Source organism: Cinclus cinclus, chromosome 9, assembly GCF_963662255.1.
Source record: "Cinclus cinclus chromosome 9, bCinCin1.1, whole genome shotgun sequence".
In the NCBI taxonomy this organism is placed as follows: Eukaryota; Metazoa; Chordata; class Aves; order Passeriformes; family Cinclidae; genus Cinclus; species Cinclus cinclus.
In genome coordinates, this window is record NC_085054.1 from 15,041,746 (window position 1) to 15,064,093 (window position 22,348).

The following is a 22,348-nucleotide window of genomic DNA, read 5'->3' on the forward strand; positions in this document are numbered from 1 at the left end:
TATGGGCAGGGACACATAAACACTAAGCCAGGCTGCCTAAAGCCCCATCTAGCCTGGCCTTGAACACTGCCCAGAAGGGGCATCCACAACCTCTCTAGGCAACCTGTGCCAGTCCCTCTATTGTTTAATATTTTCCTTAATTGTTGCAGAGTGACATACTCTTCTTTATCCTGTGAATAAATTACATCATCTCAGCTTTTCCCCAAACACAGAACAAAGCCATACACTTCAGACTGCTGTTGTAGTGATGATAAAATACTACCAGTCCCATTCATTACTACAGCAATGCTATTTTTCTGCAATTTTAAAATAATCTTAACTACCATTCATTCTTCTTTATATAGCTGAGTCTGTATCCTTTCACTTCCTCTACAACTTTTTTTTAAAACAATTATTGTCATGCCCTACATAAGCAGTATAAATTCAGGCACACCAAGGCAACAGGAACACACTGAAATCAGCAGCAACAACAAAAAAGCCCGGTATTTCCCAGTCTCTAGATAGCAATGTGGTCATTAGACTCAAGCAGCAAAGCAAGGAGTCTTGTGTCAGGTCTTCCCAAAGAAGACACAAGGAGTTGAGAAGGCTCTACCCAACCCAGAGGAAAGGATATATGACAGCTGAGCTAAGCAACAGCTCAAAACACCTCAAAGATATTGCTCCTAGTGGTGAAAGGACTGAACGAAAAATGACAAAACGAATGGAGAGGGAGCTAACTGAGAACACTCCAACATCTCAGGCACCCACTAGCTGTATTATAGAGTTGAATAAATTAATTTCTAAGAAACAGATTTTGTTTATGCGAATTGATTTGGCTAGGGTGACAATACAACTGCAGTTATCAGTTTAGCATTTATTCTTCCTATATGCAGCACAAATAAACTAAACACAGTATATTCAATAGTAACAAAAATACCCTGTCTTAAAACTGTTCAAACAATAGCTGCTCCAGGAAGAGTCTATAGCAGCTTGATTTTTTTTTTTTTAGACAACCACATTAATTGTACAGCAGATAATAATGAAACACTGCTTTTCTTTTGATACTCAGAATTAAAGCTAGGCAATTACCTAAATCAAGCATGTTGAGAAGGAAGGCTCATCTTCATGGCTAATTTAAAGCACCATGGCATTTATTCTAAACAGAATTAGACCCTGTGTTAGTGTTATTTGAACTATTTTATAACCACCTCTAGGACAAACTGTCTGACCAAGAGACAGGAAGCAATGCAACTGGTTGCCCAGAAAGGATGCACAAACCCTGAAGGTTTTCAAGGCCAGACTGGATGAATCCCTCCTTAGATCTCACAGGTGATCTTTGAGCAACAGGTTGACCAAGAAGCCTCCTGGGGTCCATTCCAACCTGATGGTTTTTGTGATCCTGTGACAGCAAATATGGACATGAGGAACTTGCACACTGGTTCCTAGTGTGTCCTGCACTGCAACAGTATGACCACCACTATTCACAAAATACTCCAGACTTTCTGTGGCACCACAGTATTCTGTCTCCATCAGCATTTTTTCCAGTATGTAACTCATTGATTTTCTGTTCAAAAGATTCTGAGCCTGCTTCAACCAGCAAAAACAACTGAAGTGTAAAAAAAAAAAAAAAAAAAAAAAAAAAAAAAAGCCGTAATACAAAAAAATCCATAATACATCTCCAACTTACTTGTCTTTGAAGATGTCTTGTGCAGTCTTCTCTTCTTTTTTCTTGCCAACTTCCTTTAGGGGGAAAAGTGCTTTTACTCTTTCCAGAGGAGCCTGACATCTTTCTCTTACCACACAAGGCATCTCCAGCATTTCTAAAAGGTGCTGCTCTATTGGTGGCAGTGGCTTATCAGGGTGAAAAGCCTTGTGCTGCAAACACTGCAAGAAACAAAACAGTCTGAGCATAGTAGAACTTTCAATCACATTAAAAACTTTTAATGCAATGCCTGTACATCATGTGGTAACTGCAAAATACCTTCCATATTAAACATACTACCTTTGTATTGCTGAAAAATATTCTGTCTCACAGTGAATTGAAAGTCTACGATCAACTGTTTAAGGAGATTATTAATGATATTAAACAAGAATACTGATGCAGATGAGTGTTCCCACACTCACTGGAATGAGTTCTATGAAAATTACTAGAAAAATCCCAGGAATGAAACAGTCATCTGAAATTGATCATATTTTTAGCTTCACTCTACATTTAAAAAGCAGTTCTCTTATGAAACAGTCACACGGGAGAGATTCCTATATATTTCAAAATTAAGTAAATGAGATCTATCCCAACCACACATTCCAGCTTTTTTAACAGTTTAATGTCTCTCAAAGAAAATATTTCTTCTTGGTCAATTAAACTCAGTATGCATAAAGGGGGAATGTTCACAAGGTAAAAAGAGAATGGAAATGGAGAGAGACAATATTAAATGTGCACAGGTGAGGCACAGAATATATCTATGTTTGGAACCTAGCTTTGAAAGGAATAGGGAATGAAAGGGCTTGACAGACACACAAAGCTGGAACAGAGGGTGAGAGCTACAGAGAAGGATTTTCACCCAAATGTAGAGTCAGTGCACACAGTCAGGAAACCAAGAGAGGGGGAGAGACGAGGTTAATGAGGCAGGCTGCAGAAATTCCATGGAGGGTTTTGAAAACAAAGTAAATATCTTTAAAATTTTGTAAAGTGTGGAATAGCAGTAGAGAGGTATGTGGATTTACAAATACACAGATACCAGTGCATGCACACAAACACATGAAAATGTAATACACAAAAGAGACACATTTTTTCCATGCCAATTGTACTGGGTGCATTAGACACCCATGTGAAGATACCTACTCAGTAAACTAGGAATACAGAAGAGATTTGCTCCCCTGTTGGCTGTCAGACATGACATTAATTTAAAAAAAACAAAATCAAAGCAAATAAAAGCCCCTATTCACGCTGGAAAGCCGCCAATACAGAAAATTGAGACAATATGTGACACATCATTCTGATGGGTTTTCAGGCTGCCATTAAGATTCCAGTCCATATTACAACATACTGTCAAAAGGAGGCAGTTGTACAAGGCTACTGATTTGGAAACACTTGTAATGATTTAAGGCACAATTATTTTGAAAGAGAGCAAAAATGGTGCTGGAAGCTGCAGTAATGGCTCTTGTGCTACAAAAAAAAAAAAGATATTTTAAAAGTTAGGCAACTGAATGAAACTCAAAGCAAAAAAAACTTCAGTCTCCTGTTATGCCTATGTGTTTCATGCTTTTATAACTTAAATATTTATGTGCGCAGCTGCAGGACCTGAGCAGACTGAGTGGCCACAGCATCCACTTTTACCTGTTTTTAAAGTAGAGGACTAAGTCTGAAACCTGAGATGGCAGGTACTGTCAAAACTCAGGTGCTAAATGGAGACTAAATTAAACTGACAACCTGGAGTTTCTAAACCAAAACCATCCCTCCTATTCTTGTTTCCCCCTTCCATGTTCACCAAGAATCACTTCTACTTTCACAGCTAGAAGGCAACCCACACTCTGCCACTGCCTTGCAGACTCACTGTTCCATTCATGCATGTTGTCACCAAAGCACTTAAATGCTCTTCCTGATTTCTTACATTTCCACTTCTAGAGACACAGCCAGCTTTCAGGAACAGGGGTCACACCAAGACACTGGTCAACAGACATAATGAAGTGGGCTTCACATCATTAATTCTGTGATAAGCAATTACACATATGCACCAACAGACCAACAGGTCCATCTCTGTACAGAACCTCCATTGGTGAACAATTTGCTTATTTGGCTAACAGATAAAAAGCACTGCATTCCCTAAACATCCTAGGTGCTCCAAATCCCCGTATTTAAGACAGACAACTTAAAACAATAATGCTGGAAATCTGCCACTACAAAAGCTATGGAAGTTCACTTGTTTTTTTCTGGAAGCAAGGAATAGAAGTTGAAAGTCTGGATATAGGACATTCCTCATCTTCCACTCCAGAGCAAACATTAACAACTACTTCTCACCCACTCTGTCATTTCCTGATGCCTACCACTACCTTCTGAGATATAATTTAGATTGATGTTTTTGTTTAAATTCTGGCTCTTGTCACTTATCATTCCAAATATCTTCATGAGGCAACAAAGCAAGGAAATTAAATAGGAGTTGATCCTTTTCTTCAGTTATTTTTCAAAACCATTTATAGGTTCTATTCAGCCCAACTGACTTACTGGCTACAGTCAAAAGATGATGCAGAATTTTTCTTCATAGTTCTTAAGGAACCAGCAGTGCCACTTGGCCTAAAAGCAAAATACTAATAAGAACCTGGAACATTTCTGCAGCAAAGAAGAGAAACAACTTACACAGATTAATAGCAATTCTGCAAAAGGACAAACAAATAGGGCTGTGTGCAGTCAAAATAAAGCACTAAGAGGACTGACAGTTCAGGGCTTTCTGAATAGCAAGGAGAGAAACTGTATCCTACCCCATACATTCAGTTAATAAATACTTTTTCTACCAGTAGCACTCACCCTTACAAAATCCTATTATCCTTTAAGAAAACTGGCAAGTTACTCAACTACTCTCTTCCAGTAGCAATTGACTGAAGAGCTGGAACACCACCATCACACTGTTTCAGAAGAAAAATAGCACACCTAAAAAAACCATCTTTCACTGATAGGTGACATCCACTAAACCAAAAGAATGCAAAACTCTATCTAGCAATATAGAGGAAATTCTATCCCCCAAGTATTCTACTCATAAGGAAAGCCCAAGTCTTGTAAGATCCAAGCTTAACAATCCTTCCTAAAATAAGAGTTGTACAGAGGCCAGCTCTTTTGAAGTTCTTACCCTGCAATAACCTCCAACTGATCAAATCTTGCATGCACTTACACACTGTCTTGTCAATATGACTGGCAGAACTTGATGAGAACACCAAGTTCTTCGGGTGTCAATCAGAGTAGGATTTGAAGACAGTGGGCTTACATGTGTTCCTGAAACACACATTGACCTTCAGATCCTTTGGTTATTTTGACAACACTGAGGAAGCAAGGCTAAGTTTTCTTAATTTAAAAAAGCATCTTCTTCCTACTTGTAAACTGAAATAAATACTGCAGAATTGCTGAGATACGATGAACACGACTGCTATACCATTTTTGGTCAATATTCAGAGCAGAGTCACACATTCAGTGTATCTCCATGGTTCTGTATACGGTACAATTCTGCAGTTGCTTAAACTGCAACGTAATTATTTTTGAATTTGCTGTGTCATTTTTTTTTAATCACTTGAATTCCAGTGTCTAATTAAGTCTCTCATCCTCACAGTTGCAATGAAAGTCTTTGTGATATGACAGGAACGTAAATCAAAATGGAGACAGCTTTATGTAACAACTGCAGAAGTATGAACTGTTTCACTGGCTCATAAAGTGCACCAGCTTAGACACCCAACAGAACATTTTAAATGTCAACAATGTTAATAACCATTTATTACTGGTCCAGTTCTCCTCAAAGTGACCTGGTTTGGAACACTGCTAGATGCAACAACACTCAGAAAAGTGATGGGACATAGAATGAGAAGCTGAAGATATCCCAAATTTTCAGCCTAATTTTCTCTTTGTCCAATAGCCAAAGACTGAATCTATATCCACAACACAGTGTTGAGAGGCAAGTTTTTACTTGCCTAGTCTATGTGCCTGTGAATATCATGATGCTGTTGTAGACACCTCAGCAGCACAGGTATAATTTCCCTTGCTTTCTAGAAACTAGAAATTTTGAAGCTAAATCTAAGTCAGGGACAACACAGAAATCACCGGTTACCACATACTTTAATGCCCAAGATATATATCTACATTTTCACAATGCAGATCTTTCCAACTCGAATCAGAGAAAGAGAGAAAGGTGAAAAGTATTAAGAAAAAAGTTTTAAAAAATACCATATAGTTCATCTCACCTGATATAACCTCTGAAAATGAGGGTTTGGAATTTTGCTGGGCTTAAATAGGTCCTCAAAAGTTTCTCCATCTTCATGAACCAAATTCATAGAATCAATCAGTGAATCAACAGCAGATAACTGATCCGCTAGGGCAGCAATTACATACAAAGGAAGATTAAATACACTTGCAGATGGATGTACTTCTTGAAACAATTTATAAATGAAGATTTGCTTCAAAATGTGAGATTTTCACCAAGTCATTACATTACACAGAATACACTGCAGCTATAGATGTGCTAGTAAAGAATATGGATAATGGACACAACTAACCCCTGCTTTATTTAAGGACTACAGTGTAATGTCATAAAGCCTTTTTCTTTTTCCCCAAGACTTCAATTATTGTTGCCTTTCTGCTTTCGCTTTTCCTCTTTTTCAAGATGTTTTCATTTGCAACAGAAGGTTTATAGGTCACTTAGAAAATAAGGAGAACAGTTGGTTAGCAAAACTAAATGGTGCAATATAAATTTTTTAAGTTATGATTGCAAATGAACACAGCTCACAATAGCCAGCTAACTACTTTGGTAAGACAGGTTTTAGATTTGTTATCAAACTGAAACTGCTACAGAAACAAACCAGCATGCTGTATATATCCTGACGTGCAGGTGCCCACTAAATGCATCTCATAACAAATGAAAGAAGCGGGAGTGGATTTTAAACTAAGCCTTAAGACTTAGTTGAAGGATCCACTTAAGATCATTGCTGTGCAAAACTCTCAGAACAGCAAGTCAAGCTTTGTGTAGCTGCATGTTCTCCAAAGATGCCATCCATCTCAATTTGGACACCAATAAATGCATGGTTTAATAACACTCCACAGAAAATACTGTCTTTGCCTTTGTACATTATATTAACAGGCCATACTTCAAACAACTACAGTACCAGCTTTGCACCAACAGAGCAGCTGCCTCTGTTCTAATTCTAGCTAGCTAATCACACACCGTAGATCACACAAGGTTTGGCCATTTACTCCCACAAATGAGTTCAAAAATCAAAGGATACAGAGGACTAATCTCAGCTCTCTATCACAGCATCCTGTGAGACTCATGATGCTGTAACCTGAGCCAGAAGTCATTTAACAGGTCAGTTGAAATAGTGCCTGCAAACTTAGGTCTGCTCAGCCTGCACCTGATGTGGCAAAGCTTTAATACACATTTATACTTCAAGATAACACCACCATAATGGATGGCCAAATACCTGTCTTTTCCTAACCCAAAATAACAACAAAACTTATGTTTTCACCGGAGAGCCAAATATTGTAACTCTTCTAGAGCACCTTAGAAGACAATAAGCAGGTTACTTCTTCAGTTGACTAGCAAACATCTTACCTGTAGGAATGTACTTTTTACTGATTTTCAAGGATGAAAATACATATTGTCTTAGGTCTTCCATATAGGGTAGCTGCACATAGATGAGACACTGTGCAAGAGGAAAGGAAAAATAACTGAGCCTGAAGAAAAAAACACAAATCTGTATCCCCAGAATGCCATATCAGAGCAATATAAAACATAAGAAAAATCTGAAGATGTAATGTCTGTGCACATCAAAACACTTAAAATATTTACAGAGCAACACAATTTTAATTGGAATAAAACACAGTATTATATTTTATAAAATAGTGATGGCTCCACTCAATTTTTCTGCTCTTGGAATAAAGACCTTCCCAGCCATGTGATCCCTTTTTCTTGTGCAGAGTTCCAATTATCCATGCTTTAAATATCCAATATATTGGCACTTCGGGAGGTTTTATCACAGCTTACTCTATTTCAAAGTCAAAAGCTGGATTTGTTTTTTTTTAAACATTTCTCTGCCTCACTTTTCTTTATTCAATTACCTCCTCCAGTACATGCCACCCTAAATAATTCCTTTCCATCCTTTATGTTTATACCCCTCAAAAGTCTGAAGATTGTTGTGTTCGCCCCCACCTCCGTCACTGCTCAACCATGCTATACATATTTAGCTCTTTCAATAGTCTCTCATAAGAAAGATCAGGGGAAACATATGCTGCACAAGTTCTGACATACTGTGCTGCTTCTGGGTCTCTCTGCAGAAGGGTAAAAGAGAATTATTACCTCATATGCATCCTTAATATACGGGAAAGCTACTCCAACTTGTGGGTTGCATCTTCTATCATAAGCATAGCGCACTACAGCCACCACTTTCAACTCATCCAATGCACGAACAAGTGCAGAAAAAGCAACTGCTGCATTCTGGAGGGAAAAAAGAAATCTACAAAATCATGCAAATTCTCAATCATGAAATACATCTTTCACGGGGAATTCAACAGCATTGATTTAGTCAAGAGGAGTTTCCATTTCAGCTATAACTTTAACACAAGCATTTTTTCATGTTCATAAATCAAAGAAGCAGAAAGGTCAAATCTCATCACAATAGTGGGTCCATTCAAAGCTGAGCAAAGTTTAGATTGAGCATGTTCCACCTTTATCACCAGGTTTGAAGAACTCTGAGGTTTTGCAAGAGATAGAGAGGGAAGTCAGACCCTTAAAGGAACATATCAGAGCCCCACAATGAGCTTTTCACTTCCAGTACTTTGGAGGTCTGTTCTGTTGGACAGGGCATGTCCTGTTGAACTGCATGAAAATCAACTTAAGCACCAATTTTAGGTCCCTCATAACCTTGCTCAAACATAGTATCTACCAGTTTTTCATTATTCATGAGATTCTGCAATCATTTGGGGTTTACTCCAACTTCTTTTTAACCTACTGGGCAATGAAATAAGACATTTCTGTAAGCTGCATTAAAACTCTTTATTAACACAAAGAACAGGACAATCTCAAGCATCACTACTATTCCTTTTTTTTTCTACAGCAAAATACATTCAGCATTAAACTTCAGTTCACCTTACCTCATCATCTTTTGCTGCAAAGACCTTCAGAGCCTGATAGCCCATGTAGTAATGCTGCTGGATCTACAAATTCAAATGGTCAAGAATTAGCCTGACCTAAAGAAAAGGTTGCTAATGCAACTGGACCAATTAAATTACAAAACAACTAACATTACTCAAGTCAGAAGCCACCAAACAATTATAGTGCATTGAGGTTAAAGCCCTGTATATGTCTCATATTTCCATTTATCACTTAATATGGATATTAGTCATATTGGGTAGGATATTCTCATAGCTTCCCAGTGATGGGCAGGAATGAAAGACAGTGCTACTGGAAGCTGTTACCAGTCTGAATTATACTTCAGTAATTCAAAAGTCATTGTGGCAAACTACAGTAGTTAATACAAGACCTAAACCTGACCCCATACCTATGCTATTAAATTTTTCTAGCAAAGACACATCAAAAAGGAGCTGCAAAAAATTTGCATCCTTAACTAATAAAGCTACTTCAACAGCAACCCAGAGTATAGACAGCTGTGCTAGCAAAGAAACACTTCTGTTTGCAGAGTTTATTCTGCTCATGAATATGGCTAAATCAAAAACGAAAAACAGATTCATCAAAGGGCATCACTGGATTAGTTGGAGCTACAGCAGCTCACACAGAGAATTCCTGCAATCATAGAACACCTCTCAAAAGGATCACATACTACTATGGACACTCGTTAAAACAACGGCTCTCAAAGAAAAAACTCTCCGAATTTCAGTTTCAGAATTAACTTCATTATATCTTTGATTTTTCTTTGATTAATTTCATCTTTTTATCTTCTTTATTTAGCAAATTACCAATAGCAAAGGCTGTTGAAGTCAGTGACAGCCTGCAGCAGAGCAGATCTGTTTACTGTACTGCAGCACCATTCTTCAGCTCAGATTATTTTACCTGCAATCCTTTCCTGTTCTGCCTCTAAATGCTCAGGAAATTTTACATTCAGTATAGCATAAATAACTAGATGTGTGTATCACTACATCTAGTGATACACACACTACCTTTCTTTGTTTGCAAAATAAATTATCCCTTTGTAATATTTTCAAGTATTATTTCTTGATTTACATGGCATGGCTTATAAATTAAAAATCAAAGTTTAAGCGGCCTCTGATCTTCTTTCCTGAGGGATGTGAACAACTCAGGAAAATAATATAAGGTGGTTCTATTCCTTATTTAATTATGTATTTGGAGCTGTTCCACTTCTTCTAGTCAATAACGAGTCATCTTTCCATGGAAGATTTTTAAAGAAACAACTTAATATAACACATATATTTGAATAGAGTCTTTTATTATTCCAAACAATAAAATTTAGGAAGCAAAACTTAAAATAACACATGGGTCTTGAAAATTCCAGCTGTAGTTAAAAACATCCTGATGTCATGATCTATACGCTGTTATTATTACCCTGCAAGCACATCTGAATAATTTTATTCCACTGAGGGGATATGCAGCTACTACTGGGCATAACTACTCACACTCTGGGCTACAGGACCAGAGCATACTTTAAGATATAATTTCTGCTTATTATGAAATCCAGAGACAAGAGAAGTACATAATGAAAATTAATCAAAAGCAATCAATATTTTGTACATTGAATTTTTTTTAAAACAACTTGTTAATTCTTTTATGCATATTTATGTGACTCAAAGTATTCCTAAAATTGACTGCAACCCTACAGTTATTCACTCTGTATTTGAAGGTATTACCAAACTATCTAACCAATTATGGGAAAATAGAAATCCATGTGAAATAACAGTTTGCTCACAGGAACACCAAATTCCTCATCTGCTTTCCTCCTAGTTTCCATTTCCAAATAGTCAGACTAAGTTGAAACAGGAGGCCAACCTGCAGCATAAGCAAACTCTGCACACAGTGAAATACATCTTGCAGAACTAAATTACAATAGTAAGACTCAGCTGGAGCTTATTAATGTATGAAGAGATCCAAGAAATTGTCTCACTGGATTCAGACACATTTCACTTATTAGATCCAGTTTCTGGTACAGGAGGTAGCACTCCCTAACACCTTTCTGGCCCTGGCCAATTTATGGCACATTAAGCTCAAGCATGAGATGTTTCCCTGATCAATAACTTGCAGGGCACAAACTCCCACCTTATTCAACAACTAAGTCTGAAAGTCCTCAAGGAGCAACCAGGTTACAGTTTCCAGCCAGGCTGGCTTCTCATTCCAGTAAATCACATAACTTCCTGGCTCCTCTGTTATGCTTTGGAACACTGCACTGTGGTCATCTAATGACATAGCTAGCAACATGCACAAGGACACTGTGACACCTATATTGTAAAGTAAGATGTTTAGTTACATCCATTAGGGAGTAACTTCCCACACATGCTTCCTATTTCATTAGCATCTTTCCTTGATAGCAAAGGTGACAATGCCTTAACTTCCATCAAGGGTTCTACCTTGTTCAGGCAGTGAGAAATTTCAAAGAGTAGGAGGACCGAGAATTGTCAGAACAGAAGGTGTAGAACTGCCCTATGATTTAATTTTACTTTTTACTGGTGAAGAGGACTGGGTGTGGATAACTCCAAGATGAGTAAAGTTTCAGTCACCCTGTGCAATAACCTGGAGAAAAAAGATGGGGAGCAGCTTAACATGCACAGCAATTACTTGGCACTCACATCTCTGAATTCTCTCCTCATGTGTCCTGCTTCAAGAGCAGTTCGCTTTGCCTAAGACTTTGCTAATGCTTAAGTCCTGGAGTTTCTGAAGGAAATCATGCTGGATAACTTTTATTATGGTACCTGCTTCAAGTAAGTTTCTTACAACTGTCAGTGACAACAAATAGCAAAATCAATACCACAAGTACAGATAAGTGCATTACAAACACCGACCATCTCATGGAAATATGGTGAGTTTTTGAACGATGCTACCTTTGTCTAAGTTCTAAGAACTCTTCACTACATTTAAGTTTTTTGTCACAGTAGGCAAGTCACAGTTCACAAACTAATCCTTATGGAAGTGAAAATGAAAAGAGTCAGTTTTCAGGCTTGCTTTAACATTAATGTTGAGGGAGAAGCTTCTGTTAAGAAGCAGCCATGCTCTTGGCTGGACAAAGCTCATCCCCTGCCTGAGCTGAACAGAAACCAGACCATTAAAGTTTGTGAGATGAAATGGGACCACAATACCTCCATCTCCACTTTGCAGATATCCAAGTTCAGTGGCTCTGGCTTCACTTGAGGGTCCAATGGCCACATTCATGAGCTCCTCTCTTTCACAAGATCACATATTGCTTACTATGATGTACTAGAATCAGCAAATAAGTCACTCCTGCATACCTGAGTGGAGATGCCCCATTCTCAATATTGAAATCCGATACACCACCAAGACCCCAGGAAGCTGAATACAAAGATATTTCATATCGCACCTGAGAGGACTTAGTAAATCCCAAGACAGAAAAACACTTTCCTTCTGTTTTGTATTTCATTTGCTCTTCATCTTCCTTGGAAAAAGGAACTATATCACTCCCATACCGAAAACCTGGAGAACAAGAGAAGAGCATCTGGTAACCATATGGGCCTACAATTTTAACACCAAAATTAGCTCTCTGAATATTTTAACAATGCATTCCTGCCCCACAGCTACGTTCCACACATGCTCATCAAATTACCTTCCCTGTTAGCAAAAAAAAAAAAAAAAACAAAACCCAAACACCCATAGACACATTTTGTACTTCGTGAACAGCAGTTGCACTCCTTGTACATCACTTTATGTAACACAAGTACCCTCAGAGAGCAGGAAAGAAAATAAGGGAACATCTTGCCTAACAAAGTTACGCTCACAGAATAGATTTAAGCAAATCAGAATAGATTTCAGCAAACAGATTGCAACACTCTCTGCAAACATAACACAAGCAACCTCAAACATACCACAAATCATACCACACAAGGTGACACCAGAAGAGATTCAGAGAATAAAATGTGCCAACAGTGGAAGCAAGGTGCACAATGGAAAACAGAAATACTCTTGTATGCAGAACTAGTCTTTCTATATATGTCTGCTTTACTTCCCATGCCATACATTATAGGTATATGTCCACAAAATAGAAGTCGCAATTTCTCAGAGGTGTCACCTGCTCCAACTGCTCACTCTCCTATCAGCTTCCAATATCCTCTCTGTAACCTCATCACTTTATTATGTTGCCACACGCTAAGGATGATATCCTCAGGTGCAAGGAAAGCCAAATTAACAGAGATAAATCCCTGGATGGAAAACCTCTAAGCAGATACATTTTCCTACAAACAGAAAAGTAAACACACTGACAGAATGAAAGAAATTTCAGTACAGGTGCAAATACAAAACATTGTCTAATCATGGCATTTCTCAAAAGAATCACGTAAGTCCAGGAGGCATTGGTAGCTCTTTTAGCATTAGAAATATCACACCACTGACAGAATGAAATCTTTTATCTCTCTTGTTCACATTGAACTGATCACCACTTCTTTCTGTTAGTATCCCACAACTACTTAGTAACTTTAGCAGCCAGAAGATTAGCTGAGAACAGTCCCAAATCCTTCAAAATGCATTCTCTGTAAGAACTGGATTTTTTTACACGCAGTTTTGAAGTTGTAAAACACAACTAGACCATCTTTTAACCATCATTTCTGCTTAAAGAAGGTCACATTGTCTTTGGGACTTGATCTGATACTGCTATGAAACACCTATGAATATTAAAATTGAAATAGATTAAATAAAAAATACACCTTATCCTAATTTTTAGTTATGTTATTAATTTGACAGCACTCTATACTGTTATCTGAATAGTTTTGCTCTTTATAGTTAATATACTTGCCCTAGTTGTGTGGGATTGAAACAGCAAAGAAAAAAACTAGTAAAACTTATATCTATAGAATCACAAAAAATGAAGAAGATTTGCTTAACTCTATTTTTAAAAGCAAGTGCACTATTTAATGCTGTTTCTGGGGCATATAGTCTTCTAAAGAAATTCATCTGCTCAGAAAGAAGCTGCAGGTCATAAAAAGCATTTTACATATCACTACTTCAGATTGCTCCTGTTACAGTATAGCAAAGCTAGTACTCTTGAATACTAAACCTTCCTTTGATGGCTTCATCCTTCCAAGTGCAGAATAACTAGAGCAGCTGCTCATCTACAAAAAAGCAGCACTATGAAAGCATTCATGTTATCAGTACAACTGAAGATCTGAACATGGAATAATGGTAGCAGAACTCCTCACTACAGAACTGAGGTATGGCCTTTCACAGCATATAGTACAGAAAGCTGGAGTGCCTTCCAAGTTCCATCTGTGGTTGTTATTACTACTGTTGTTGTTAGTCCTATTATTATTATTCCTACTACTGGTACAGTAAGATTTTTAAAATACCTGAAAACAAAGAGTCTCATGCAACAGTCTCTGTGCTCCGCCAGCCTACAGAGCATACATTCTAAGATCATGACTAGGCTTCAGGGTATAAAACTAAGAGATCCTTAGGTAACATAAGACTCCAAGCCATTATCTTCCCTTTGTCTTCAGGGTGCACATAAAGATGTTGTACCTTGAATAGTATCATCCTTTTGAACCTCTGTCTCATCATCATCATTCAAGCAGTAAACAGTTTCTTTTTGCACATCCTCTTTTCTCAGGGTTTTAGCATCCACAATTGCCCAAACTTTCTTTACCCTCTCTTCTGCGACCTTGGTATCAGAATTCAAAGAAAAGGAATGGTTAACATTTCAGTGGGATCCAGAGTACTTACCAGAACACACAAAAAATCCTTAGCCTTAGTGCTGCCTTGTTTTGCCAATAAAGAACTAATAAAGACTGTCAAGTAATGCATCTCTGGCTGCCACCACAGTGCTTTCAGCACTGCTTCATCTGTATGAGACCTAACACATGAACTGCAGCATATTGACAGCATACTTGTCCTGGCTATTCTTTAAACCTGTAGGTTAAGCCATTTGTTGAAGTCTTTGAGTCACAGGATACCATGTCATTTGCTTGCTATGCAATTTACTACCTACAACTGGATAAATACTTTTGACAAAGCATTAAGAAATATGTTAAAGATACAGTAAGACTCAATTTTCACTCAGCTTGCTTGGCCAAGTTTTCCATCAGGCTTATTACACTACAGGATAAAAATACCTTCTATTACTGGATAAAAATACCTTCTATTACTGCAACTTCCCCAAAAGGCAAAATGATCCCAGTTGCACTATGGGACTTGGGAGGGAAAGAAGGAATAAGTATTTACAATGAGTGAATGTTTCCCAACTACATGGAAATAAAACCGTTTTCCTTGCTCTCTGCTTGAGTGAAATTCATGGTGCAGGTAGTACATGAAAAGAAAAATGTAGAGCTGAGCAGATTATGTCAGTAAGACTGCTGTATGACCTCAGGTCAGTCATTCAGTTCATGTTGCTTATTCTCCCAAACTTACTTTATTTTGCGTGTAAGCATATTTGGGAGGGGACTCTTTCTGTCTATTTGCACCAGTCTGGCATAATAGCCTAATAAAAAAATTATTAATAACTATAGTTATTTCAAGACTAGTATGCACAGCTCTCAGAATTCAGATATACTTCATCTTTGTAACATCAGACTCAGTCTTGTGTTGAAATAACAAACCAATTAATCTCCTCCTCACCAGATCCATCAATACTGCCACACTACCCAGTTACCTATTAACTATTCCATAACTAGAATTTTACACATTTTCTGCCTATAAATACACTTATTTTTCCTAGCACTGATTAAAGGAACCATATAAATGGTAAGAAACAGACTGGGCCCAAGCTCTGCCAAACAGCACAAAAGCTAAAAAAAACCATACCTTTTATTCCAAGTCTGAAACAACAACAGATGTCATTTGAAACAATGGCTGGTAAAACATGTACACCCACCATTTTATGCACACACGTCCAAAATTCCTCTCATGCCTAGGGCTTAAGAAATATATATAAAGCCTCACATATCACTGATGCTGAATGTGAATCTTTAATCACAGCATTCATAATCAGGGTCATCAACTTCAATACCATTCAGTGCCATTCAGCAATTTCTCCTATTTCCATACCTTATGAATTTTAGTTATTTAACAAGCATGGTGAAGTTAAAGTTGCTGTGGGAACCACAATTTTAGATGTACTGGCTTCTAACCAAATAAAAATCTCCATCATAATTATTTGGATGTTGTTTTATCTTCATTTTCTTAGCTTTAAAGGAAAAAATCATGCAGTTGTACCTAACTTGCTGCCAAATTCCACTAAAATGTATGATTTTGTACACTTACTGATTTGTAGGCCACAATCCTTATAGACAAATTAGGACCAATAGTGAGCTCGCAGGGCCAAGGAAAAGGCTTTCTTTCTATTTTCTTAAACATTGAAAGACGTTCCAGGCTCTCTCTAAATGAAGGAATCAGGAAAACAGCAATGAACTCTGGTGAACTGTAATAAACTATTATAGACAATACATTCTCCTTAAGGAAATGCAGGAGTCCAAAGCACTTCATCTTAAGATTTCATAAAGCAAATAAACTGTAATAATAATCTTACCATAACCCAATGTCAGAAAAGAGAATGAAAAAGAGAGGTGGAACAGTAGATTATCCCCATCTTGAGCCTTTACAACGGTGTGACATTAGGGCTTAAAGGGGCTCTGTTAGGTCTAGTGATAAAACTACACAATTGCTTCTTAAGCATTTTCCATTTATCTGTGCTCACCTAATTAGGGCATTGTAGCAAGCTAAACAACACAAATTAGAAAAAGCTCTCTTTGTGGTAAAATGCTTTTTATAGTGAAGCTAAAGAAATAAAGAATCCAGTTCAATTAACAGGATTTTGTTTATGCAGAAATTAACTTTTGACAGTTTATTTTTATACAGTACTAGTGAACTCATTAATTTAAGGGCATTCTGTCAGTGAAAGAAATTACTTCAACTATTTCTAGCCTAAACAGCAGATATACAAGCTCAAAAAAACACCAAAAAAGGAAGTGTAATGAGTTTACACTGAAAAGTGTTAATTGCACAACTTTTAGCAATGGAATCCAAAATTAACAATTCACAGTGCTTTATAATAAATCATTGTGAATTCAAATAGGCTTGTCCCACAGAACAGTTTTCATGTAATACAAAATGTATTGGCTATTTGGATGTAAAATTCCAACACAGAGAAAGTTATCTTTTTTTTTTTCTTTCATTGCATAATAAAGCAAAGATAAAACAAAGCTGAACTCCTCTTTTTCACATTATGATTAAACATTATGAATCCACCACTCTCTTGATTAAAGCATTTGTCTGGCAGAAATCAAGATCAACTCCTAAAAAGATCAGTAGAGAATTCAACTTGGCATTCTACTTTTCAGGTTTCCTAGTACAAACAGGGTTGGCATTTTTAAATTCTAAAAACAATGAAAGACAAAAATGCACTGGGATTTTTATTATGAGATAAACATTGGATTTCCTTTTGAGGGTTTTTTCTCCCTTAGGAAAAGGAAGGGAAAAGATTTTTTCTAGCAAAAGACATTAATACAGGATTGTAAAAAAGAAGGTACTACAACACATACACTCAGGGATGAGTACAAAAATCAAATACATAAGTGCCAAATGCCTAAAAATGTAATTTAAACTCAATTTATTATCTCTAGCCTTTAATTCCTTATATTTATAGAAGAAAAACACTGCCTGTTATCAAAAATGACCCAGTCAATGAAACCCTTGCAAATGTACATTTCAGCTTGTACTTCATGAACACAACCTTCCTCCTCTGCTCTGCAATCCCTTCCCCCAAAACCCAGAGGCAGCAGATGTACCTCCTATCTAACAGGCCAAGTATTGTAACCTAAAAAAAAAAAACCACAACAAAATCTCTTCACTCACTTTCCTGGCATGGCTAATTTATTTTACAAGAGTTGAAATATTTTTACCAGCAGGAATAATGAATCTAGGAAAATGGAGAGTGTATCTGTGTTGGCCAATTATCATGATAGATTTGCAAAGCTGACTTAAAACTTGGTAAGCAACTTAATTGCATCGAAAACCTCACATAGTCTTAAACAACTTTTCCAACTAAAGCTTTAATCTACTAGCCAAATGCCTATTTATCCAGAGATTTTGGATTTCCCCTGAAAGTATGGCAGAAAGACAGCTTGTAGAGTAGCAAGAGTCTGTGATAAAAAAAGGTATAAAGAGGCCAAGCCACATAGTAGGTTCATGCATATGGATTATCCTAAAGGATAAATGGGCCAGGAAAGATTCTGCTTTTCTGTGCAGTCTTTGAAGTAGTGACAAAGCCTGTTTTTTTCCAGAGACTCAGACTGCTCTGTTGACTAGTACAGAGCACAAACACAGTGACACATGTCTCTTCACTAATGCACAGTAATGCTCAAGGAGCAGCTTCTCTGGTTACTGAGGTGCAAAGCTGACCAGCTGAACTGGGGGAGGGAAGGAAATCCCACAAATAAACTGATGAATTATGGCATACAATTGTACAGGGACGACCCTCATCTAAAAATGACCTTTGATAACGACACTACAGCTATGGTCTGCTAAGCTTCCTGAAAACCACATTTTCTAAAAGATCACTTTTCATAATTGTAGAGCACAACTACTGAGACAGTAGCATCAGACTATAAGGCACGTGGATGCACTTTGCCCGTTTCCCAACCGAAACAACACCTATGTAGAAAAGACTTGGATATAACATTAGCTATAGTTTTTAAGAGACGCACAAACTTTTATTTTTTCATTGGGGAAACAAGAAGTGAAAAATCATCTTTCAATTCTTGCATTCCTAACGCAAGAAAAGTAAAAATTCAAAACTATATTGTTTGTCACAGTAGACTCTGATTAAAGAGCAGGATTCAACAAACAATATTTACCAAAAGAATCTGTGGGAGTTTATCAAGCTAGTGAGCTAAAAGAAGTCTGCAACCAAGGAACAAAGGCTACCATTAAACTCTGACAGATGTTCAAGCTGCACAATGCCATAAATTCCATCACTTTCTAAAACGTGCTTTTGAAATGATGTTTACATAAATGTTCCCTCCAAAATCCTCCAACACTAAAGATGGAAGCAAACTGATTTTTTTTCTTTAAATACAGAAAATTCATTTTTCCCTGAAATCACTAAGCTCTTCTACTTATTCTGAAGCCACTGAAGAAGCTACATGAAAAGGACTGACACTAAAGTCATAGAATTCACTGATTTCAATGAAACTGTGACACAACTGATTACTTAACTTCTTTTGGAGAAGAAATCAGAAAGTGTATCTAAAGAACAATAAGCAGGATTAGCCACATTTACCTGAAAGTGTAAACTTCTTCCAGCCCTCCTTCTTCATCCAATGTATACATGAGTTTCCTCACCACATCAATACCTTGCTTTTGCTGTTCAGTTAAACCCTTTCCTGGAAAAGAATCTCTGTGCATATGAGCATGTACACTGGCACTTGTATCTCCACTTCCATCATCAGCACTCACTGGAAACGGCAGACTACGAACAAAAGAAGAAGCAGTTAGTTTGACTTACTTTCTTATTAAAATAACCAATCAGAACAAAAACGTTCTCAGGATCAATGATTTCTATCTAGCTGCAGACAGACGTATAAAGAGCCACAAAACTTGCAAAACAAATAGAGCAGTATTTCAAGCCCGCTTGGCATTGGTAACATCTTGATCAGAGTGATGAACCAGTTCTGGGTATCATGCATCAATAAAGACATCCAAGTACAGGAATAGATTAGACAAAGTCAATGCTGATTAGAAAGCAAGATCCATTAAAAAAGATTGAACAAAATAAAGCCCACAGAGAAGGGAAATAGAGGGCAAGACAGTCTTAAATATAAAAAGCTGTTGCAGAGAGGAAGGAAACAATCAGTTCTTCTTATTTGGCCTGCACTCCAATCACATCATGAAGTCAGGTCAGATAGTCAAAAACCTGATAAAGGCATTTCAAACCATAATCTCTAAAACCAACTGCCTGAGGAGAGAGAAGAGTCTCCATCACTACAAATCTTTATTGGAAGGTTAGCCAGACAGTGCTCAGCAATGACAGACATACACCTGACCCAGTCTGAAGTAGAGGACTGCTCTACATGACTTGTTAAAGGCTGTTCCAGGCCTTTGATTGTATCAGCTCCAAATGCCAGCAAGCAGGACATTCTCAGCAGTGGAGCTAATAGGTATTTCTGGAACAAATGTTACTCAGATTTTAATGGCTTACAACACTGGGTGAATTTCTAACTGAAGATAACACATTCTTCCTGCACTTTATGAATTAGATTTAAAAATTTAGCCAGGGGTTATAGATAAAATGAATTTGCTGCTCTTCAAAATACAGGAGAGTGTTAACTAAGTATAACAAACACAGTAGAGAAAGATGTGTAAGATCCTCAACCCTGTGCCCCTGAAAACACCTGCAGATTTTTCAGGTCTTTCATCTGATCCAATTCTGAATGAACCACATGATACCTTTTACCACATTTCTACAAAATGAAATAACTTTAGCATTGTATTATGTTTTGTCAGAAGCAGCCTACACATTTCTACCATACTTTCACCTCATTAGTCCTCACTAAAGCTATCCATGAAGCAACACATAATAAGCAGAGTTAACATTATGCACAACAGTGTCATACACAGCAAAATTAAACATCAAGCTTCAGCAAAGCATTTGGTATCTTTTTAGGAAGCAGACTCCACTCACACAATACAGAAACTGTATTTTTAAGCTGATACGGCAACATCAAAAAGCTTCAAACCTCTGACGGGTAAAAGTTAGGCTACGTTCACTATACAATGCCCAGAGACTACTGTGCTGAGAAGTACATAACATTACACAGTGCTCAGCACGTGCTTGGCACCTAGAAACAGGGAGGAAAACCAACTATCTGCTGCAAGTTCCTAGTCTATGGACAGAGCGTAAGAGATGGAAGCATAGGTTGTAAGAAAAGGTTTAGCAAGAAATTATTTTTAAACAAGCATTTTACACTTGTACAAGTAACAATCAAATAATCCTTTGCTCCTGTGGCTTGGGAGACAGGATGCAAGCCTGCAGACAATGCTGTAACAGCCACATTTCTTTTGTGCTTCACAGACAAGGGAGCAGAAGCTGAATACCAGGGTCCAAAAGATGTACTCTGACTGGCAGAGGCACTCAGATCCATGGTATTGCATCTCTACTGCCTCCAGTGCCCAACAACAGCTCAAATAAGCCAGGAGGGGCATGTCACATTGGAAGCATAACTGCTTCTGCTGTGTACACAGGAACATTTCTGCATCCAGCATCCCCTAAGCAAAGACAAAGATTCTTATGTGGAGGATCAGGCCATGATTTTCAGTCACATTTTCCTAACACGTCTTTTATCTTCCAGATGGGTTGGCAAATAGCTTAAATGAATTCATTAAGTTCACAACACTGTCCCTTACAGAATACTGGATTCTAGGCAAAAGCACATGGTCAGAAGTTAAACTAAGGCTTTAACTTTCTCCTGTGCAAGTATTTATTAGAAACATCCACAAAGTTTTGCTTTTAAATAAACTCCTCTAGAAGGCTCACAGCTTCCAGCTGTTATCACCTACAACAGCCTTAACACTACCACTGATTATTTGGATCAATGCCTATACCTACAGTATATGACAATCAAGGGATTCCTGTTCTAACACTTAAGACATTTTTTCATTTTCCAAGGCCATCACTGTGAGTATAACTCCTTCTCTTCAGACCTGCTCCTCTACTGACACTAGAATCACGCTATTAATAACTGCAACACTACCTCATTATTTCTTCCCAGTAATGTCCTTACCTAAAAGGATCTAGGCTGTTGCTGTGACAAAACCACTGTTTGAGTTTATTTTTGGCTTATTGTTTCCCAATTCTCTGCTTATATTTTTCTTTTGTCTCCCATTTTAGACTTTGGGTCTAAGCTGCAAGTTTAAGAGGAGAACAAGCCATCATCTTAACATTTATTTGCACGTTATTTAACCAAGGGGACTTGGCTCATAATTGGAAATCAAAGTATTTATAACCAATAGAAGTACTTACACTAATTGTATTACTTACACCTCCAAAGAAACCATACAACAGCAGATCACCAGCTATTTCAAGATAATTATTAAGAAACAATAATTTTCCTTTTAAAAATGGCATAGTATGCAACAGCCATTTTTATACTTACAAAAACTGAAGTGAAATTCCTGTTTTTTTCAAGTTAGCAATGATAATTCCCAGCTGATCCTCACTGACAGGACTACTAAGGTCTGTAAACAGTTCAATGTGTCTCTTCTCATATTTCTTTCCTCTTAAAACAGAGAAAAACATTTACATATATTGAAAATATTATAAGGCTATTTTTAATTATTTCTTTACAAAATAATAATAATAAAAGTAATATATTTGTAATTACTCAAGAAACGTACTTGTAAAATGAAAGAAAGCAAATAAACCTACGTGGTAGAAGTTGTTCTATCATAGGCTGTATTATTTATCCTAGGTGTTTATATGATTCCTCTTTCTCCCCCCTACC

General features: G+C 37.3%; 1 protein-coding gene across 1 annotated transcript in view; it reads right to left on the bottom strand.

Annotated features, from left to right (window-relative positions):
* XRCC5 (X-ray repair cross complementing 5) overlaps positions 1-22,348 on the bottom strand; it is a 48,949-nt gene that overhangs the window by 21,035 nt on the left and 5,566 nt on the right. The window contains exons 5-14 of the mRNA XM_062498427.1: positions 22,001-22,123; positions 19,129-19,317; positions 16,113-16,227; positions 14,376-14,514; positions 12,229-12,341; positions 8,822-8,884; positions 8,028-8,165; positions 7,284-7,374; positions 5,920-6,047; positions 1,667-1,863 (exon numbers count right to left, since the gene is read on the bottom strand). Of these exons, the coding sequence (XP_062354411.1) occupies positions 1,667-1,863; positions 5,920-6,047; positions 7,284-7,374; positions 8,028-8,165; positions 8,822-8,884; positions 12,229-12,341; positions 14,376-14,514; positions 16,113-16,227; positions 19,129-19,317; positions 22,001-22,123 (1,296 nt within the window). The remainder of the gene's footprint in view (positions 1-1,666; positions 1,864-5,919; positions 6,048-7,283; positions 7,375-8,027; positions 8,166-8,821; positions 8,885-12,228; positions 12,342-14,375; positions 14,515-16,112; positions 16,228-19,128; positions 19,318-22,000; positions 22,124-22,348) is intronic.